The 17,445-nt window shown below is 44.6% G+C and overlaps 1 protein-coding gene across 4 annotated transcripts; it reads left to right on the top strand.

The window, feature by feature from the left end:
• Positions 1-2,850: 2,850 nt before the first annotated feature.
• LOC132807722 (zinc finger protein 239-like) lies at positions 2,851-16,877 on the top strand. Of its 4 annotated transcripts, none has more exons than XM_060821756.1 (2): positions 2,851-2,884; positions 15,418-16,877. In XM_060821756.1, the coding sequence occupies exon 2, from the start codon at positions 15,610-15,612 to the stop codon at positions 16,297-16,299; it is 690 nt and encodes a 229-aa protein (XP_060677739.1). In that variant the 5' UTR covers positions 2,851-2,884; positions 15,418-15,609; the 3' UTR covers positions 16,300-16,877. The 4 variants fall into 4 exon arrangements, with proteins under 4 accessions (XP_060677739.1, XP_060677737.1, XP_060677741.1 ...); XM_060821754.1 differs by lacking the exon at positions 2,851-2,884 and adding an exon at positions 5,982-6,050; XM_060821758.1 differs by lacking the exon at positions 2,851-2,884 and adding an exon at positions 10,398-10,435.
• Positions 16,878-17,445: the final 568 nt, after the last annotated feature.

Genomic DNA, 17,445 nt, shown 5'->3' with positions numbered 1-17,445 from the left:
TATATGGGCATATGATTGAAAAATGTACAGACCTGTATATAAAAATGATAAATTCTGATCTTTGTATGTAAATGTTTACATATGTATGGCATGACCAACTGTACAAACCATCAAATTATTTTATGAATATATTTTTGAAATAAAAAATTATTGTATCAGACATGCGAGCTGTGCAAGGTTACCTTATGACATCTCCCACTTAGTTTAGACTGGCACTTCTTTATAGGAACTTATCTCGGCACCAGACACCTAACTCAGCTGGGTAGGTTTCTCCCACCTGATGGACAGCTCAAGGCCTGTAGGAGTGATCAGTCAAGCACACACAGATCTGTCAATTAACTTCTCTTCCTTATGAATTATTGTCTTTCACTGTTATCTGTCTAATTAAGAACATGCAATGTTTTTGTAAACTTTTGTATAAAGGAAGCCACTTTGTATCAGTACATTGGAGTAGCCTGCTGGGGCACTTGAAGAGCTGCTACCCTACACTGCTAGGTTATTAGAACCTAGTTAGTTCAGCGTTTGGGTATCAGTGTTACATTGTAACAGTGATGCTACGAGTGAATAAAGGGGATGACTAAGATTAAACTAAACTGTCTGTAAGAGGTTTTTATTCCAGACCTCCAAAGAGTATGATCTTTGGGACGAACCAAGAAAGAGAGGCTTACGGGTTTGAGTCCATAAGGGCTTCCCTAGGCCATGTCAAATCTGTACTTTAACAATAGCAGGGGATAAAACAAGAAAAATGAAAGAAAATTAGACATAAATGCACATTTGGTGCTCATGCTTAAAGGTTGTTCATTAGATAGTAAACCAGAATTGGAGTCTCCCAGGATTCTTATCATGCCCTACTTGTGGAATTCCCACTCCCTTACATCTAAGTATTAGTACCCAGCTATGACTTATAACAATACTTTCATCAACAGAAATAAAACGTCTGTTATCTAATAGACATAGAAATATACAACACGGAAATAGACTTTTTGATCCAACACATCCATGCTATCCTATATAAGTCTAGTGACCCATTTGCCAGCATTTAGCCCATATCCCTCCAAACCCTTCCTATTCACACACCCATCCAGGTGCCTTTTAAATGCTGTAATTGTACCAGCCTCCACCACCACTCTGGCCTATTTACTCTACCCACCCTTCAGGATTGTATGAACCTCTACCCGGTCACCCTCAGCCCCGACACTCCAGGGGCAACAGCCCCATCCTATTCAGCCTCTCCTTATACCACAAATTAACCAACACTGGCGACATCCTTATCAATCTGTCCTTCACCCTTTCAAGTTTTACAACATCCTTCATGTCCTATAGCAGGGAAACCAGAATCGAATGCAATATTTCAAAAGCGGCCTAACCAGTGTCCTAGACAGCTGCACTGTGACCTCCCAACTCCTACACCCAATGGATTCAATGGGCCAAATGGCCTTTTTCTGCACTGCAGGGATTTTATGATTGCTTCATATAGTGTATATCTGATATTCACTGTTGTACAGGCTGCATGGCTATGAATGTTCACCTTCTAATGTTGTAATGGAATTACATCCTGTATTTCTTGTAATAATTTTTATTTAATAGGTCAGCAGGAAGTCATTCAGCAACTTTACTGGCTTTCTTTTCTGAAGGATCCTTGACATGTCATTTTCAAAACCTTGACTCGGCTCCATTTCCAGCCCCTTTGTAGGAAGGTTGTTCCAGGTCATTGTCACCTAAATGAAGTTTTCCTCTTAATATATACTTCACGCTACCTGGCTGCGTGAGGGTTTTCGGGTTTTTGTGTCATGGATAATATATGATCAGCAGGTATCTGGCAATCTACAGGAATTGTCACCGATGTTATGTTCATTTGACTGGACTGACTGTGATCAATTATTTTGTGATTTTATTTGCAGGAAGACATGGGGAAAAATCTGAAACCAAAAGACACATCAACTTCTGGCAGAGCCACTTGATTCACTGGGACTTTAATATCAGCAGCCATTCACATCGAGAAGACATGTTTGCTTTTGTTTGCTTGAAAGATTTTGGACACTGGTGTGGCAGGAAGAATACTGAGACACCTGAGTGAGGGAGATTCAATGCGCTAACTGTGGAAAGTGCTTCATACCATTTACTCAGCTTGGAGGATCAAAATCTCACCCCTCACGGTGGGGAGAGACTGTGTACCCTTTCCGTTTGTAATTTGAAACACAGAGTGACACAAGGAAAGCTTCCCCCCATGTGGAAATGTTGGTACTGTGGGAGAAGATGCCCTTTCCTATCGATGTTGGAACCCCACAGACGCGTTCACATGGGGAAAGGGGAGAGGCTGTTCACCCCGCTCCGTGTGCAGACAGGGATTTAGTGAGACGGGCCATCTGCAGACGCACCAGCGGGTCCATGTGGAAGAGATGCCGTAGAAGTGCTCCATGTGCGGGAGGGAGTTCACTCGGTCATCTACACTGCTGGCCCACCAGCGGGTCCACACCGGAGAGAGGCCATTCACTTGCTCACCGTGCAGGAAGGGCTTCACCCCCTCCTCCCACCTACAGAGACACCAGTGAGTTCACCTGCCATTGAAGGAGCTTCAGCCGAATGCCATTATCGACTGCATTAATAACTCAGTTCTGGGGACTCCTGGGTTTGAATAGCAGACGGTGGAGTTGGAAGTCAGTCAGAAACCTGGAGTTCAGAACCCATGATGAGAAAAACATCCCTATCTGATTCACTCATGTTTTAGGGAAGGAAACTGCTGTTGTGGGAAAGGAATCACTCAGTCGTCCAGCTGCAGGCTTTACCTGGTCTGGTCTACACATGACTCCAGACCCACAGCAGTCTGGTTGACTCGCGACAGCCCCACGGCAAATGAGCGGGGAGAATCTTACTTGGAGACAAGGTATGGGTTGCAATTGCTGAGTGAAGCAATACTTCCTCCGGGTTACGGCTGTACCAAGGATCCAATTACAAAGGGACAACTCAGCTGACCAACAGTGAAGAAAGTGGGGTGTAGGGGAATGTGTACGCTTTGACCTTGAGCTGTTAAAAATGCAAATAAACTACATTTTCTATGCCTATTTGCTGGGGAGATCTGAAGCTGTAACAAAGTGGGTCACAATAAAAGTTAGGCAGCATCTGAGGAGCAGGAAAATCGACATTCCAGGCAAAAGCTGATTCCTGATGAAGGGCTTTTGCCCGAAATGTCGATTTTCATGCTCCTCTGATGCTGCCTGACCTGCTGTGCTTTCCTAGCACCACTCTAACCTAAACTCTGATCTCTAGCATCTGCAATCCTCACTTTTGCCACGATAAAGGTTACCTGAACTTACCGAAGGACTCAGACATGGAAGGCTATGAGATCCAGCAGGTTTTTCTTTGAAAGCTGCTTGTTTCTTTCAATCTCCAGTGTGAGGTTTCTAATTGAAGGAGCAGTCAATGTGTAGCTCGTATTATTCGAAATTGTTCATTTTTCAGGACTGCAGGTTCATCATTTCCTCAGCATTGTAAAGTTTACTCACACCGGTGGGAGGTGTGGGCTGTTTTTATTAGAAACAAAGTTAAAAATCACACAACACCAAGTTATAGTCCAACAGGTTTATTTGGAAGCACTAGCTTTTGGAGCGCTGCTCCTTCATTGGGTAGCTGTGGAGCAGAATCATAAGACAGAGTATTTGTAGCAAAAGGACATTGAATGTTATATTGAACAAACCTAGATTGCTTTGAAGTGTTTCATCTTTAGAATGGGTTTCAGATTTCAGTTCATTAATATATAAATCCCAGAACTTCTTTTAAGTCACAGTCTCGAGATAACTGAAGGTTTTATAAAAAGAGGTGACTTCTCAGCTCAGACAATGCATGAAAGGTGTGAGGTTTGAGCCTGCCTTGAGTCAGACTGGTTCTATTTCCAAAGTAGGAATTGATAAAATATTACATGGAGTGATTGCCTGCAGATTGTGCACTTTTTGAGCAAAATAGAATGTATCTACAAATATAATTCTGCAAATGCAAATTTACCCCATAGTCTTATGTCTTTCTTTGCTGCACAGGACCTCCAACCAACACTATACCCCAGATATATTGATGATCTTTCTTCCTCTGGACCCATGGCGAGAGTCACTGAACTAACGACACTGTTATTAACAAGTTTCATCCCACCATCACACTCACCATGGACTACTCTTTCATATCTGTCTCATTTTTGGACACATGCGTCTCTATCAAGGATGGGTATCTCAGCACTTCTCTGTATCACAAACCCACGGATAACCTGACAGTGCTACACTTCGCTAGTGAAACATATTAAATAGCCATCCTCTATGGACAAGCCCTTCACATACACAGGATCTGTTCAGGTGAAGAGGAACATGACAGACACTTGGAAGTACACAAGCATGCTCTCATAAGAACGGGATACAATGCTCAACTCATCAACTGCCAGTTCCAATGTGCCACAGCGAGAAACTGTCATGATCTCCTTAGGAGACAGATATGAGCTGCAACCAATATGGTTCTCTTTGTTGTCCAGTCCTATTTGGGAGCCGAAACACTCTGTCATGTTCTTTGCAGCCTGCAACATAGTACAGATGCGGATGAGCACCTCGCCAAGTCCTTCCCCATACCTCCACTTCTCGACTTCAAACAACTGCCAAACCTTAAACAGATCATTGTTCACAACAACCTGCTTGGTCTTCAGGGCAACATGATACAACCCTGCCATGGCAGACGATGCAAGACGTGTTAGAGTGACGATACGATTGACACCATTACACGTGGGGACACCACCCACCATGAGTATGGCAGGTACTCACGTGACTCAGCCAGCATTGTTTGTCTCATACGCTGCAGGCAATGATGCCCTGAGGCATGGTATCTTGGCGAGACCGAGTGGAGGCTACAGTAACGGATGAATGAACACTGCACAATCATCAGCCAGGAATGTTCCCTCCCAGTCGGGGAACACTACAGCCGTCCGGGACATTCAGCCTCGGACCTTCGGGTGACCATCCTCCAAGGCAAACTTCAGGACAGGCAACAATGGAAAGTGGCAGGGCAGAGGCTGATAGCCAAGTTTGGTACCTATGGGGATGGCCTCAACCAGGACTTTGGGTTCATGTCACACTACAGGTGACCCCACGACACTAAACACTCCCCCACACATACACGCACACAAGCACGCATTCACACAAACACATGCTCCCCCAGCCCAACACACTCATGCAGACCCTCTCTCATACACATCCACTCTCTCTCAAATGCTCACACACACACATCCTCTCACAGCCTTATACCCCATTACACTCGCACACAGACACAGACACAATCACTTGGTTTCGCCTGTACACACACACATTTATGTTTGTGGGTTGAATTTGTACTTGCAGAATTACATTTTATTTTGCTCAAAAACGCTGTACCTCCCACTTTAGAAATAGAATCAGTCTGACGTAACATTGGGACACAGACAGACTTTAACTTAACACCTTCAATGCATTATCTGATTGAGATGACACCTATTGTGAAAACCTATCTTGAGAACATAACTTTTAAAAAGTTTTGGGATTTACATACGAAGGAATCAAAACGAACATGGTCATTCTAAAAGATGACAGAGGTCAGCTAAATTTGTTTAATATTACATCCCATGACTCTGCAATCCTGTTGCTCAAGAGTCTGTGTATTATGAGTCTGCTCCACAACCACCCGATGAAGAAGCAGCGCTTCGAAAGCTAGTGATTCCAAATAAATCGGAAATAAGTAAATAAACGGTTGGACTATAACTTGGCACTGTGTGATTTATAACTCTGAAACTCTGTCAGTAATAACCAGCATCTCCATACTGCTCGCGTTGCTCATGCGGCACGGGGAAACGCCCCACGGTCTTGTTTTGGTGAACCAATGGGACGCTCTGGAGGACCGGATGGGGACTGGTCCTCCTGCCAATCACAGAAAACCCATAGACTGGATGCGGAAGTAGGATCATGTGCTTCTGGGGTTGGTGCTGCTTCTCTCTGAGTTAAGATTGAGCTTCAGGGCAGACTGCAACCTTCTTCCTCTGTCCAACATCTGTGAGTATTGTGCTCTCTTTTCTCACCCCATTTTCCATTCCGGGTTCAGCTGTTGACTTGCAGAAACGGAAGCGAAATGGAGTGAATCCAGGGAGGGGACAGGTTCTGGGAAAGTTAGTTCAGTTCTGTGTCTCAATTGAAAAACACCAGGGCAAATGCAGGAACCTTTTATCAGAAATGATGTGTAAATGTACAGATGTAGATGTCATTCTGCACCAGTCAGTGCCAGTTGTCAGACAGATGCAGCGAGCAATCAGCAAGGCAAGTGGTGTATTAGCAAGAGGAATTGAGCTGAGAGGTGGGGACGCCTTCCTGCAGCCAGGACGTCATTGAATGTGTCCAAGACTGAGTTCATCTGATTTTTGAACAACAAAGAAGTGGATGGTTATGGGGGAAGGCAAAAAAAAATGGTTTTAAGACCAGTATAGATTGGTTACAGAAACAGACCCTTCAGTCCAACTAGTCCATGCTGATCAATTATCCTAATCTAGTCCTATTTACCAGCACTTGGTCCATACCCCTTTAAACTCTTCCTATTTATAGACTAATCCAGATGCCTTTTACATGCTGTAATTATACCAGCCTCCACCACTTCCTTTGGCTGGTCATTCCATACATGCACCACTCTCTTGTGAAAAAGCTCCCCTTAGGTGTCTCATGTCTTTTCCCCCCTCACTCTAAACTTTTAGTTCTGGACTCCCCACCTCACAGAGAAGACTTCTTCTATTTGTCCTCTCCATGCCCCTCTGTAAGGTCACCCCTCAGCCTCTGACACTCCAAGGAAAACAGCCCCAGCCCATTTAGCCTCCCCCAAGAGCTCAAATCTTTCAAACCTGGTAACATCCTGGTGAATCTTTTCTGAACCCTTTCAAGTTTCACAACATCCTTCCGATGGTAAGAAGACCAGAGTTGCACGCAATATTTCAAATGTGGCCTCACCAATGTCCTGTACAGATGCAACATCACCTCTCAACACCTTTACTCAATGCTCTAACCAATAAAGGACAGCATACCAAATACTGCCTTCACTGTCCTATCTATCTGTGGGTTTACCTTCAAGGAACTATGAACTGCACTCCAAGGTCTCTTTGTTCAGCAACGCTCCCCAGGACCTTACCATAAAGTGTATAAGTCCTGCTCTGATTTGTTTTTCCAAAATGCAGCACCTCACATTTATCTGAATTCAACTTCATTCATGTACTTATCCTAATGTCTTTTAAATGTTCTAACTGTACCTGCATCCACCCCTTCGTCTGGACATGCATTTCACACACAAACCACTTTGTGCTTTAAAAATTAAAGTACCTGTTATGCCTTTTTAAAATCTTTATCCTCTCACCTTCAAATTTGCTGCCTAATATTGAACCCCCACCAAGGGAAAAGATAGAACATAGAACATTCAGCGCAGTACAGGCCCTTCGGCCTCGATGTTTCGCCGACCGAATCCTACCTAACCTATACTAGCCCAATAACTTCCAAATGCCTATCCTGCCCGCTTAAATGACCATAAAGAAGGAGAGTTCACACTGATACGGGCAGGGCATTCCATGAACTCACAACCCGCTGTGTGAAGAATCTACCCCTAACATCTGTCCTTTACCTAACACCCCTTAATTTAAAGCTATGTCCCCTAGTAACACCTGACTCCATTAGCGGTAAAAGGTTCTTAGTATCTACCCTATCTAAACCCTAATCATCTTATACACTTCTATCAGATCTCCCCTAAACCTTCTCTTCTCCAATGAGAACAGCCCCAAGTGCCTCAGCCTTTCCTCATAAGATTTTCCTACCATTCAGGCAACATCCTGGTAACCTCCTCTGCACTCGTTCTAAAGCTTCCACATCCTTCCTATAGTATGGCGACCAAAACTGCACACAATACTCCAGATGAGGCCGCACCAGAGTCTTATACAACTGCAACATGACCTCAGGACTCCGGAACTCAATTCCTCTGCCAATAAAGCCCAGTACACATATGCCTTCCTCACAGCACTATTTACCTGGCAACTTTCAGAGATCTGTGTACATGGACACCAAGATCTCTGCTCATCCACACTACCAGTAGCCTACCATTAGCCCAGTAATCCATCATCTTGTTATTCCTACCAAAGTGAACGACTTCGCACTTAGCTACATTGAATTCCATTTGCCACATTTCCGCCAGCTCTGCAACTTATCTATATCCCGCGTAACCTACCACTTCCTTCCTCACTATCCACAACTCCACCGACTGATATCTGCCATTCACCTTATCTATACCCCTCATGATTTTATAATCCTCGATAAGGTCACCTCTCAACCTCCTCTGCTCCAGTGGAAATATTTCCAGCTTATCCACCTCGATGTAGGTATCTTCCTATCCACTTATGTTGGTGCAGGCTCGACAGACTAAACAGCCTGTTCCTGCTCCCAATTCTTTCTCTCTGTGTCCAGGAAAGCAAGAGACCATAAAACAGAGAATAAATTAGATGTCTCAGCCCAATGGGGCTGCTCTGCCATTAAATCATGGCTAGTAAGCTTCTCAATCCCATTCTCCCACTTTCTCCCCGTGACCCATGATTTCCCCCATGATACTCAAGAACCTATCTACCTCCGTCTTAAACATACTCAGTGACGAGCGTCCACAGCATTCTGTAGCAGTGACTTCCACATGTTCACCACTCTCTGGCTGAAATGATTTCTCTTTATCTTTGTTCTAAAAGGTCTTCCTTTTATTCTAATGCTGTGCCCTCAGGTGCTAGTCTCTCCTACCAATGGAAACATCTTCCCCATGTGCACTCTGTCTAGGCCGTTCAGTATTCTGTCTGTTTCAACTAGATTCCACCCACCCCCTCCCGAGTGTGGGCCTGTTGATCAGCATGAACCAGACCCTTCAGGATGAGGTACAGCAGGAATTACGTTCAGCAAAGTCAGAATGGACGGAGTGTGTGTTGGATGGAGATTTTTCAGCTTTTCAGGGGTGAGGGGAGAAAGAAAATTCAATATAAATTAGAATTGATAGGATGGGCTGATGGGCCAAGGAGTGGCAGAATGAGTTTAATTTAGATAAATATGAAGTGTTGCATTTTGTAAGGCAACTCAGGGCATGACTTACACAGTTAATGGGGAGTGTTGCTGAACAAAGAGACCTTGCAGGTTCTAGTTCCTTAAAAGTGGAATTGCAGGGAGACAGGATAGTGAAGAAGGCATTTGGACGTTTTCCTTTACTGGTCAGAGCATTGAGTGTAGGAGGTGGGAGGTCATTGTCATGGCCGCACAGGACATTGGTTAGGCCACTTTTGGAATAGTGTGCGCAATTCTGGGTCCCCTCCTATGGAACAATGTTGTGAAACTTGAAAGAGTTCAGACAAAATTTACAAGGATGTTGGCAGAGTTGGAGGGTTAGAGCTAAAGGGAGATGCTGAATAGGCCAGGGATAATTTTCCTGCAGCATCTGAGGCTGAGGGGTGACCTTACAGAATCTTATAAGGGGTATGGATAGGGTGAATAGCCAAAATCTTTTCCCCATGGCAGGGGAATCCAAAACTGAAAGGCATAAGTTTCACGTGAAGGGGGGGAAGATTTAAAATGGACCCGAGGGGCAACTTTTTCTCACAGAGGGTAGTGCATGTTTGGAATGAGCTGCCAGAGAAAGTGATGGAGGCTGCTACAATTACAACATTTAAAAGATGGGTATGTGAATGAGAAGGATTTAGAGGGATACAGGCCAAATGCTGGCAAATGGGACTAGATTAATTTAGGATATCTGGCTGGCACGGATGAGATGGACTGAGGGCTCAGTTTCTGTGCTGTATGACTCTAATCATCTTCCATGAAAGCAGAAGTGTGATTGTGAAGACTGAACTTTGAGAGCAGCTTTCAAAGATGTTTTGCCTTGACTGGAAGCAGAAGTTACAATGAAATCTTTCAATTGTGAGACAACAACTGAGTGCATCCAGGATTCTGGTGGAAAGTGGGAAATCATTGCACTGTGGGGATGAAGTGGTTTAAGGTTTACCAGCAGTAAGTAAAGTGTGCTGAGCGGGGAGCCTAGTGAAGGGTTAGGTGGATTTTTGAGTTAAACTGCTCATTTCATTCAGCCTTCGACATTGTATTTTCAATGCTGTATATCAGAAGGAGCAGTGAGTCAGTAACTGGTATCGTTAGAAGCCTCACGGGTTTCAGTACTGCAAGAATTACATTGTTTCATCAGCATTGTATTGCTCTTTGGAGGGTCAGTGTGGACTTGTTGGGCCAAAGGGCCTGTTTCCACATTGTAAGTAGTCTAATCTAATCATTACCGGCAGCAGTGAGAGGTCTGGGCTATATTCACTATAGTGACTCCATGAAATTCTCTGCCTATGGAATCGGTAGAGACAGCTTCACTAGGAATATTCAAGACACAGGTGAGTAGGTATTTGCATGGTGGGGATTTAAGGGTAGTTGGGATAATGCAGGTAGGAGGAGCTGAGATGATGGATAGATCAGCCGTGATCTTAATGAATGACAGAGCAGGCTCGACAGGCCAAATGGCCTACTCCTGTTTCTATTACTATGAAACTATAACCCCGCATTTCCCATGGGTAACCCAGCTAACCTGCACATCCCTGGGCAATTTAGCATGGCCAGTCCAAATCAAGGCAGGTGAACAATGTTGTGATGTGAAAATGAACATCAGAGAATGACAGAAAGGGACAAGGAGAGTAAATGTACCAGCGATCAAAGCTGGATTCTAAAGATCACAAAAATTGAAACTGAAGACTGTCTGAAGGTGTGCTGCATCATAACAAAAGTGAATGAATAGACTGCACACATCGAACACAATAATTATGATCCAAGACTCCTTACAGAGACATGGCTTCAGGGTACCAAGGATTTGATCCTGAATATTGAAGGGATACGTGGCATTCTAGTCAAATGAGAAGCTAGGTAAAGGTAGAGACACTGCCAATCAAAGCACTGATAACATGGTAGTCTGGTGTCAGCTCGGATTTCAGGTCCTGATTTCTCTGTCGTCTGTTGACTTCCCTGTTTCCACAGAGTAAAATGTCGGTCTGTTCTCAGCTCTGCAGGGTTTCTGCTGAAACCTTTTACACCTTCCGGAACAATAAAACATTCAGTCAATCAAGGCCCAACCCACAATCTCCCAGCCTGTCAACCATCCAGACAGAGAGAATCATCGTAGCAGGGAATAAAACAAGAAAAATGAAACACAATTGAGTATAAACAGGTGCTTGTACTTAATGTTTGTTCATTAGGACGTAAACCAGAAATTGGTGTCTCCCAGGGTTGTTATAGTGCCCTAATTGAGGAATTCTCGCTCCCTTACATCTATGCCAGGTACTGGCAGGTGGGACTAGCTTGTGTTGGGATGTCTGGTCGGCATGGACAGGTTGGACCGAAGGGTCTGTTTCCATGCTGTACATCTCTATGACTAAGTATTACCACCCAGGCATGGTTGATAAAAATATTTGCATCAACAGAAATAAAGCACGTGTTATCAAATAGACATGGAAACATACAGCACGGAAATAGACTTTGTGATCCAACACATCCTTGCAGACAAGATATCCTATGTAAATCTAGGTCCATTTGCCAGCATTTGACTGTTATCCCTCCAAAGCCTTCCTATTCACATACCCATCTAGATGCCTTTTAAATGTAATTGTACTGACCACTTCCTCTGGCAGCTCAGTGCATAAACGCACCACCCTCTGTGTGAAAACATTGACCCTTGGGTCACTTTTAAATCTTCCCCTCCCACCCTAAACCTATGCCCTCTGGTTTTGGACACCCCCACCCTGGGGAAATGTGCTTCCCTATTTATTCCATTCATGCCCCACATGATTTTATAAACCTTGACAAGGTTGTCCCTCTGCCTCTGATGCTCCAGGGAAACAGCCCCATACTATTCAGCCTCTCTCTTTATACCACAAACCCTCCAACACTGGTGATGTCCTTATCAATCTGTCCTGCACCCTTTCAAGTTTCACAACATCCTTCCTACCCAATAACAGGGAGACTGGAATCGAATGCAATATTCCAAAAGTGGCCTAAACAATGTCCTGTACAGCTGCATCATGACCTCCCAACTCCTATACCCAATGCATTCAATGGACCAAATAGCCTTTTTGTGCATTGTAGGGGTCTTATGATTTTATTGTGTCCCAGTCAATTTTAGTCATTATCTCTGGTGCATGGCGTGTCAGGGTGGGATCACTGGTAACAGAATTGTGTGCAATCCTACAAAAGTGGCCTAACCAATGTCCTGTGAAGTGTACCAAACACCACCTTCATTATCCTGTCTACCTGTGACTCCACTGTCAAGAACTAAAAGCCTGCCATAGTCATACAGCATGGAAACAGACCTTCAGTCCAACCAATCCATGCCAACCATAATCCCACATTAAACCAGTCTCTCCTGCCTGCTCTTCGACTGTATCCCTCAAAACCTTTTCTTATTCATATACTGAAATAAATGTCTTTAAACTCTACCGGCATCCACCACTGCCTCAGGAAGTTCATTCCACACATGAACCACCCTCTGTGTAAAACTAGTATTTGAATATCAAGGATGGAACGGTTCAGAAAAGCTTTACAAGGATGTTTCCAGGGTTGGAGAGTTTGAGCTACAGGAAGGGGCTGAATAGATTGGGCTGTTTTCCCTGGAGTGTTGGAGGCTGAGGGGTGATCTTACTGTAAATTCATGAGGGGCATGGATAGGGTAAATAGACAAGGTCTCTTTCCTGGGGTAGGGGAGTCCAGAAGTAGAGGGCAGAGGTTGAGAATGAGGGGGGAATGATGTAAAGTTCCATGCAGAGTGTGGTGCGTGTATTGATTGAGCTGTCAGAGGAAGTTATGGAGGCTGGTACAATGATAACATTTACAATGCCTCTGGATGGGTGTTTGAATAGGAAAGGTCGAGAGAGAGAGATGGGCTGGTAAATGCAGCTAGATTAATTCTGGATATCTGGTCAGCATGGGCAAGTTGGACCGAAGGGTCTGTTTCCAAGCTGTATATCTCCATGACATTGAGATTGAATAAGTCCTGATCTGATTTGCAATTCCAAAATGCAGCACCTCTCATTTATCTGAATTAAACTCCATCTGCCACTCCTCAGCCCAAGATCCTATTTTAATCAGAGGCAACCTTCCTCGCTGTCCACTGAATCTCCAATTTTGGTGTCATCTGCAAACTTATTAACAAAACCTACTATGTTCACATCCAAATCATTTTTATAAATGACAAAAAGTAGTGGATTCAGCACCGATCCTTGTGGCACACCACTGGTCACAGGCTCCAGTCTGAAAAGGAACTCTCCACCACCACCCTCTTTCTTTTACCTTCAAGCCAGTTCAGTATCCGGTTGACTAGTTCTCCCTGTATTTCATAAGATCTTACCTTGCTAACGAATCTTCCATGAGGAACTTTGTTTGATTGATTTCCTAAGCACAAAGCCATGCTGACTATCCCTAATTAGTCCTTGCCTTTCCAAATACATGCAAATCCTGTTTCTCGGGATTCCCTCCAACAACTTGCCTATCACTGATGTCGGCTCGCTGGTCTATAGTTCCCTGGCTTTTCCTTACCACTGTTCTTAAATAATGGCACCACGTTAGCCACTCTCCAGTCTTCCAACACCTCACCTGTGACTAAGGATGATACAAATATCTCAGCAAGGGGCCCAAGAGTCACTTGCCTAGCTTCTGGGGATTTATCTACTTTTGTGTTTCAAGACATCCAGCTCTACCTCCTCTGTAATGTGGACATTTTTCAAGACGTCACCATCTATGTCCCCACATTCTATATCTTCCATGTCCTCCTTCACAGTAAACACTGATACTCATTTAGTATTTTCCTCATCTACTCCGGCTCCACACATAGGCTGCCCTTGTTGATCTTTGAGGGGCTGTATTCTCTCCCAATTACCCTTTTGTCCTTAATTTATAAAAACCCTTCTAATTCTCCTTAACCCTATTTGCCAAAGCTATCTCATGTCCCCTTCTTGCCCTCCTGATTTCCCTCTTAAGCATACCCCTACCGCCTTTATACTGTTCTAAGGATTCATTCAATTTGTCCTGTCCATACTTGTCATATGCTTCCTTCTTGTTGTTAGCCAACTCAATTTCTCTAGTCATCCAGCATTCCCTACACCTACCAGCCTTTTCTTTCACCCTAACAGGAACATACTGTCTCTGGACTCTTATTATCTCATATTTGAAGGCTTCACATTTTCCAGCCTTCCCTTTACCTGTGAACATCTGCCTCCCAATCAACTTTTGAAAGTTTTTGCCCAATACCATCAAAATTAACCTCCCTCCAATTTACTTTGAGATCCGGTCTGTCCCTTTCCCAAAGTGGTCCAGCACTGACATGTCAGTCACCTGCCCTGCCTTATTTCCCAAAAGTAGGTCAGGTTTTGCAACTTCTCTAGTAGGAACATCCACATACTGCCTCAGAAAATTGTCTTGTCCGTGCTTAACAAATTCCTCTTGATCTAAACCCTGAACGCTGGCAGTCCTAGTCAATGTTTGGAAAGTTAAAATCCCCTACCATAACCATCCTAGTATTCTTACAGATAACTGAAATCTCCTTAAACTTTGTTTCTCAATTTCCTGCTGATTATTAGAGGTTTATATTACAATCCCATAAGGTGATCATCCCTTTCTTATTTCTCAGTTCCACCCAAATAACTCCCCTGGATGTATTCCCAGGAATATCCTCCCTCAATACTATCCCTTATCAAAACACCACTCCCCACCTCTCTTTCACCCCCCTCTCTCCCCCCCCCCCCCCCCCCCCCCCCGTATCTTTCCTATGGCATTTGTATCCTGGAACATTGAGCTGTCCATCCCTGAGCCTCATTTCTGTAGTTGCTATGATGTCCCAGTCCCATGTTTCTGACCATAAACCCTGATTTCATCTGCCTTCCCTGTTAGGTCTCTTGCTTTGACGTAAATGCAGTATAACTTCAGTCCTACATTGTTCTCTGCATTATTCCTTCCTGCCCTGACTGTTTGATTCACTCCCTTTCCCAACTGTACGATTCTCGGGTTAGTCTCTTTCCTCACTGTTTCCCTGGGACCCATCCCCCACCTTACTCATTCAGCAACTTCACTGGCTTTCTTTCTGCAAGCAGTCTTGGCATTTTATTTTCATATCTTGATCCAGCACCTTTGTCGGCAGCTTGTTCTAGGTCATTGTCCCCTGAGTGAAGTTTTCCTCCATACACACTTAAGGCTATCTGGCTGCATGAGGGTTTTCAGGTTTCTGTGACCTGGATAATGTGATCAGCAGGCACCTGGAAATCTACAGGAATCGCCATCAATGTATCTTTATTTAACTGTACTGACCGTGATCACTTATTTTGTGAGTTTATTTTTGCAGGACACTAGTGTGGCAGGAAGAATACTAAGACACCCGAGTGAGGGAGATTCAGTGGGCTGACTGTGGAAAAAGTGCTTCAAACCATTTCCTCAGCTTGGGGGAATCAAAATCACACCCCTCACGGTGGGGACAGACTGTGTACCAGTTCTGTTTGTAATTTCAAACCCAGGTGACACAAGGAATACTCTCCCCATGGGGAAACCGTGGAAATGTGGGGACTGTGGGAAAGGATTCCCTTCCCCCTCAGTGCTGGAAATTCACAGACGTGTTCACAGCGGGGAGAAGCCGTTCATCTGCTCAGTGTGTGGGAAGGGATTCACAAATTCTTCCAACCTGCGGGCGCACCAGTGGGTCCACACGGGAGAGAAGCCCTTCACCTGCTTGGTGTGCAGGAAGGGGTTCACGCATTCATCTGCACTGCTGACCCACCATCGGGTCCACACTGGGGAGAGGCCGTTCGGTTGCTCAGAGTGCGGGAAGGCTTTCCGTCGTGTGAGCAACTTGAGGAAGCACGAGCGGGTCCACACGGGGGAGAGGCCGTTCCCCTGCCCCGAGTGTGGGAAGGGATTCATTGATTCTTCCAGCTTGCTGAACCACCAGCGGATCCACACAGGGGAAAGGCCATTCACCTGCTCTGTGTGCGGGAAAGGATTCAATCATATGAGCAATTTGCGGCAGCATAAGCGGGTCCACACAGGGGAGAGGCCATTCACCTGCCCCGAGTGTGGGAAGGGATTTACCAACTCTTCCCACCTGCTGACCCACCAGCGGATCCACACTGGGGAGAGGCCATTCACCTGCTCCAAGTGCAGGAAGGGCTTCACCTGCTCCTCCGACCTCCAGAGACATCAACGAGTTCACGTGCCATCACAGGGAAATTGAAGGAGTGACAGATAAGTACCATTTTTGACTAGACTATCAACCCCGTTCTGGGGTCTCCCAGGTTTGAATCCCACCGTGGTAGATGGCGCAATTGAAATCTGGAGTTCAGAATCAAATGATGAAACCATTTTCAGGGGAAGAAAAACCCCACCTTATTCACTCATGTCCTTTTTTAGAGAATGAAGCTACCTTTGCAGGAAAGGAATCACTCGGTTATTCCAGCTGCGTCCTTTACCTGGTCTGGCCTACCCCTGACTCCAGAGCCACAGCAGTGTGGTTGACTCTTGATTGCATCCCCCTCCTGTATATGAGCTGGAGAAACTAACTTGTATACAGGGTGTAGGCTGAAACTGCTGAGTGAGGCAATACTTCCTCCAGGTGAAGGCTGTACCAGGGATCCAGTTCCAAAGGGATAATTTGGTGCTGACCAATAGTAAAGTAAGTGGGGGATGGGGAGTGTGTGCACTTTGACCTTGAGCTTTTTATTTTAAAAAACGCTACTTTTCGTGCACTTTTTTTTCTGGGAAAAATTGAAACTGTAATGAAGCAGGGTTGCAATAAACGTTACCGGAATTCACCGTCTGACTCAGACACTCATTGAAAGCTGCTTTTTGCTTTAAAGCTGCTAATTTCTTTCAACCTCCAGCACTAAGTTTCCAATGTCCTGGATCAGAAGTGAATGAGTGGCAGAATTGTGAGAAATTGTAAATTTTTCAGGAGTGCGGATTCATTGTTTCACCAGCATTGTAAGGTTTACTGGCAGCAGTGGGAGGTGTGGGCTCGAAACAAAGATTAAAAGTCTCACAACACCAGGTTACAGTCCAACAGGTTTATTTGGAAGTATTAGCTTTTGGGGCACCGCTCCTTCATCGGGTAGCTGTGGAGCAGGATCATAAGACACAGAATTAAAATTAAAACTGTTAAGTTTTTCATCTCTGCAGGTACTGCATCATTTCATCAGCATTGTAAAGGTTACTGCCTGCGGGAGAACGTGTGGGCTGTGTTCATGAGAAACAAAGGTAAAAATCAGACAAAGGTATTGGAATATAATCTGATATTATTTGGAAGGACTAGCTTTCAGAGTGCTGTTCCTTCATCAGGTAGTTGTGGAGCAGGATCATGACATAGAATTTGAACTAAAAAATT

Source organism: Hemiscyllium ocellatum (genome assembly GCF_020745735.1).
Source record: "Hemiscyllium ocellatum isolate sHemOce1 chromosome 27 unlocalized genomic scaffold, sHemOce1.pat.X.cur. SUPER_27_unloc_20, whole genome shotgun sequence".
Lineage (NCBI taxonomy): Eukaryota > Metazoa > Chordata > Chondrichthyes > Orectolobiformes > Hemiscylliidae > Hemiscyllium > Hemiscyllium ocellatum.
The sequence above is the reverse complement of the archived record's forward strand: the minus strand, read 5'-3'. Positions and strand labels throughout refer to the sequence as shown.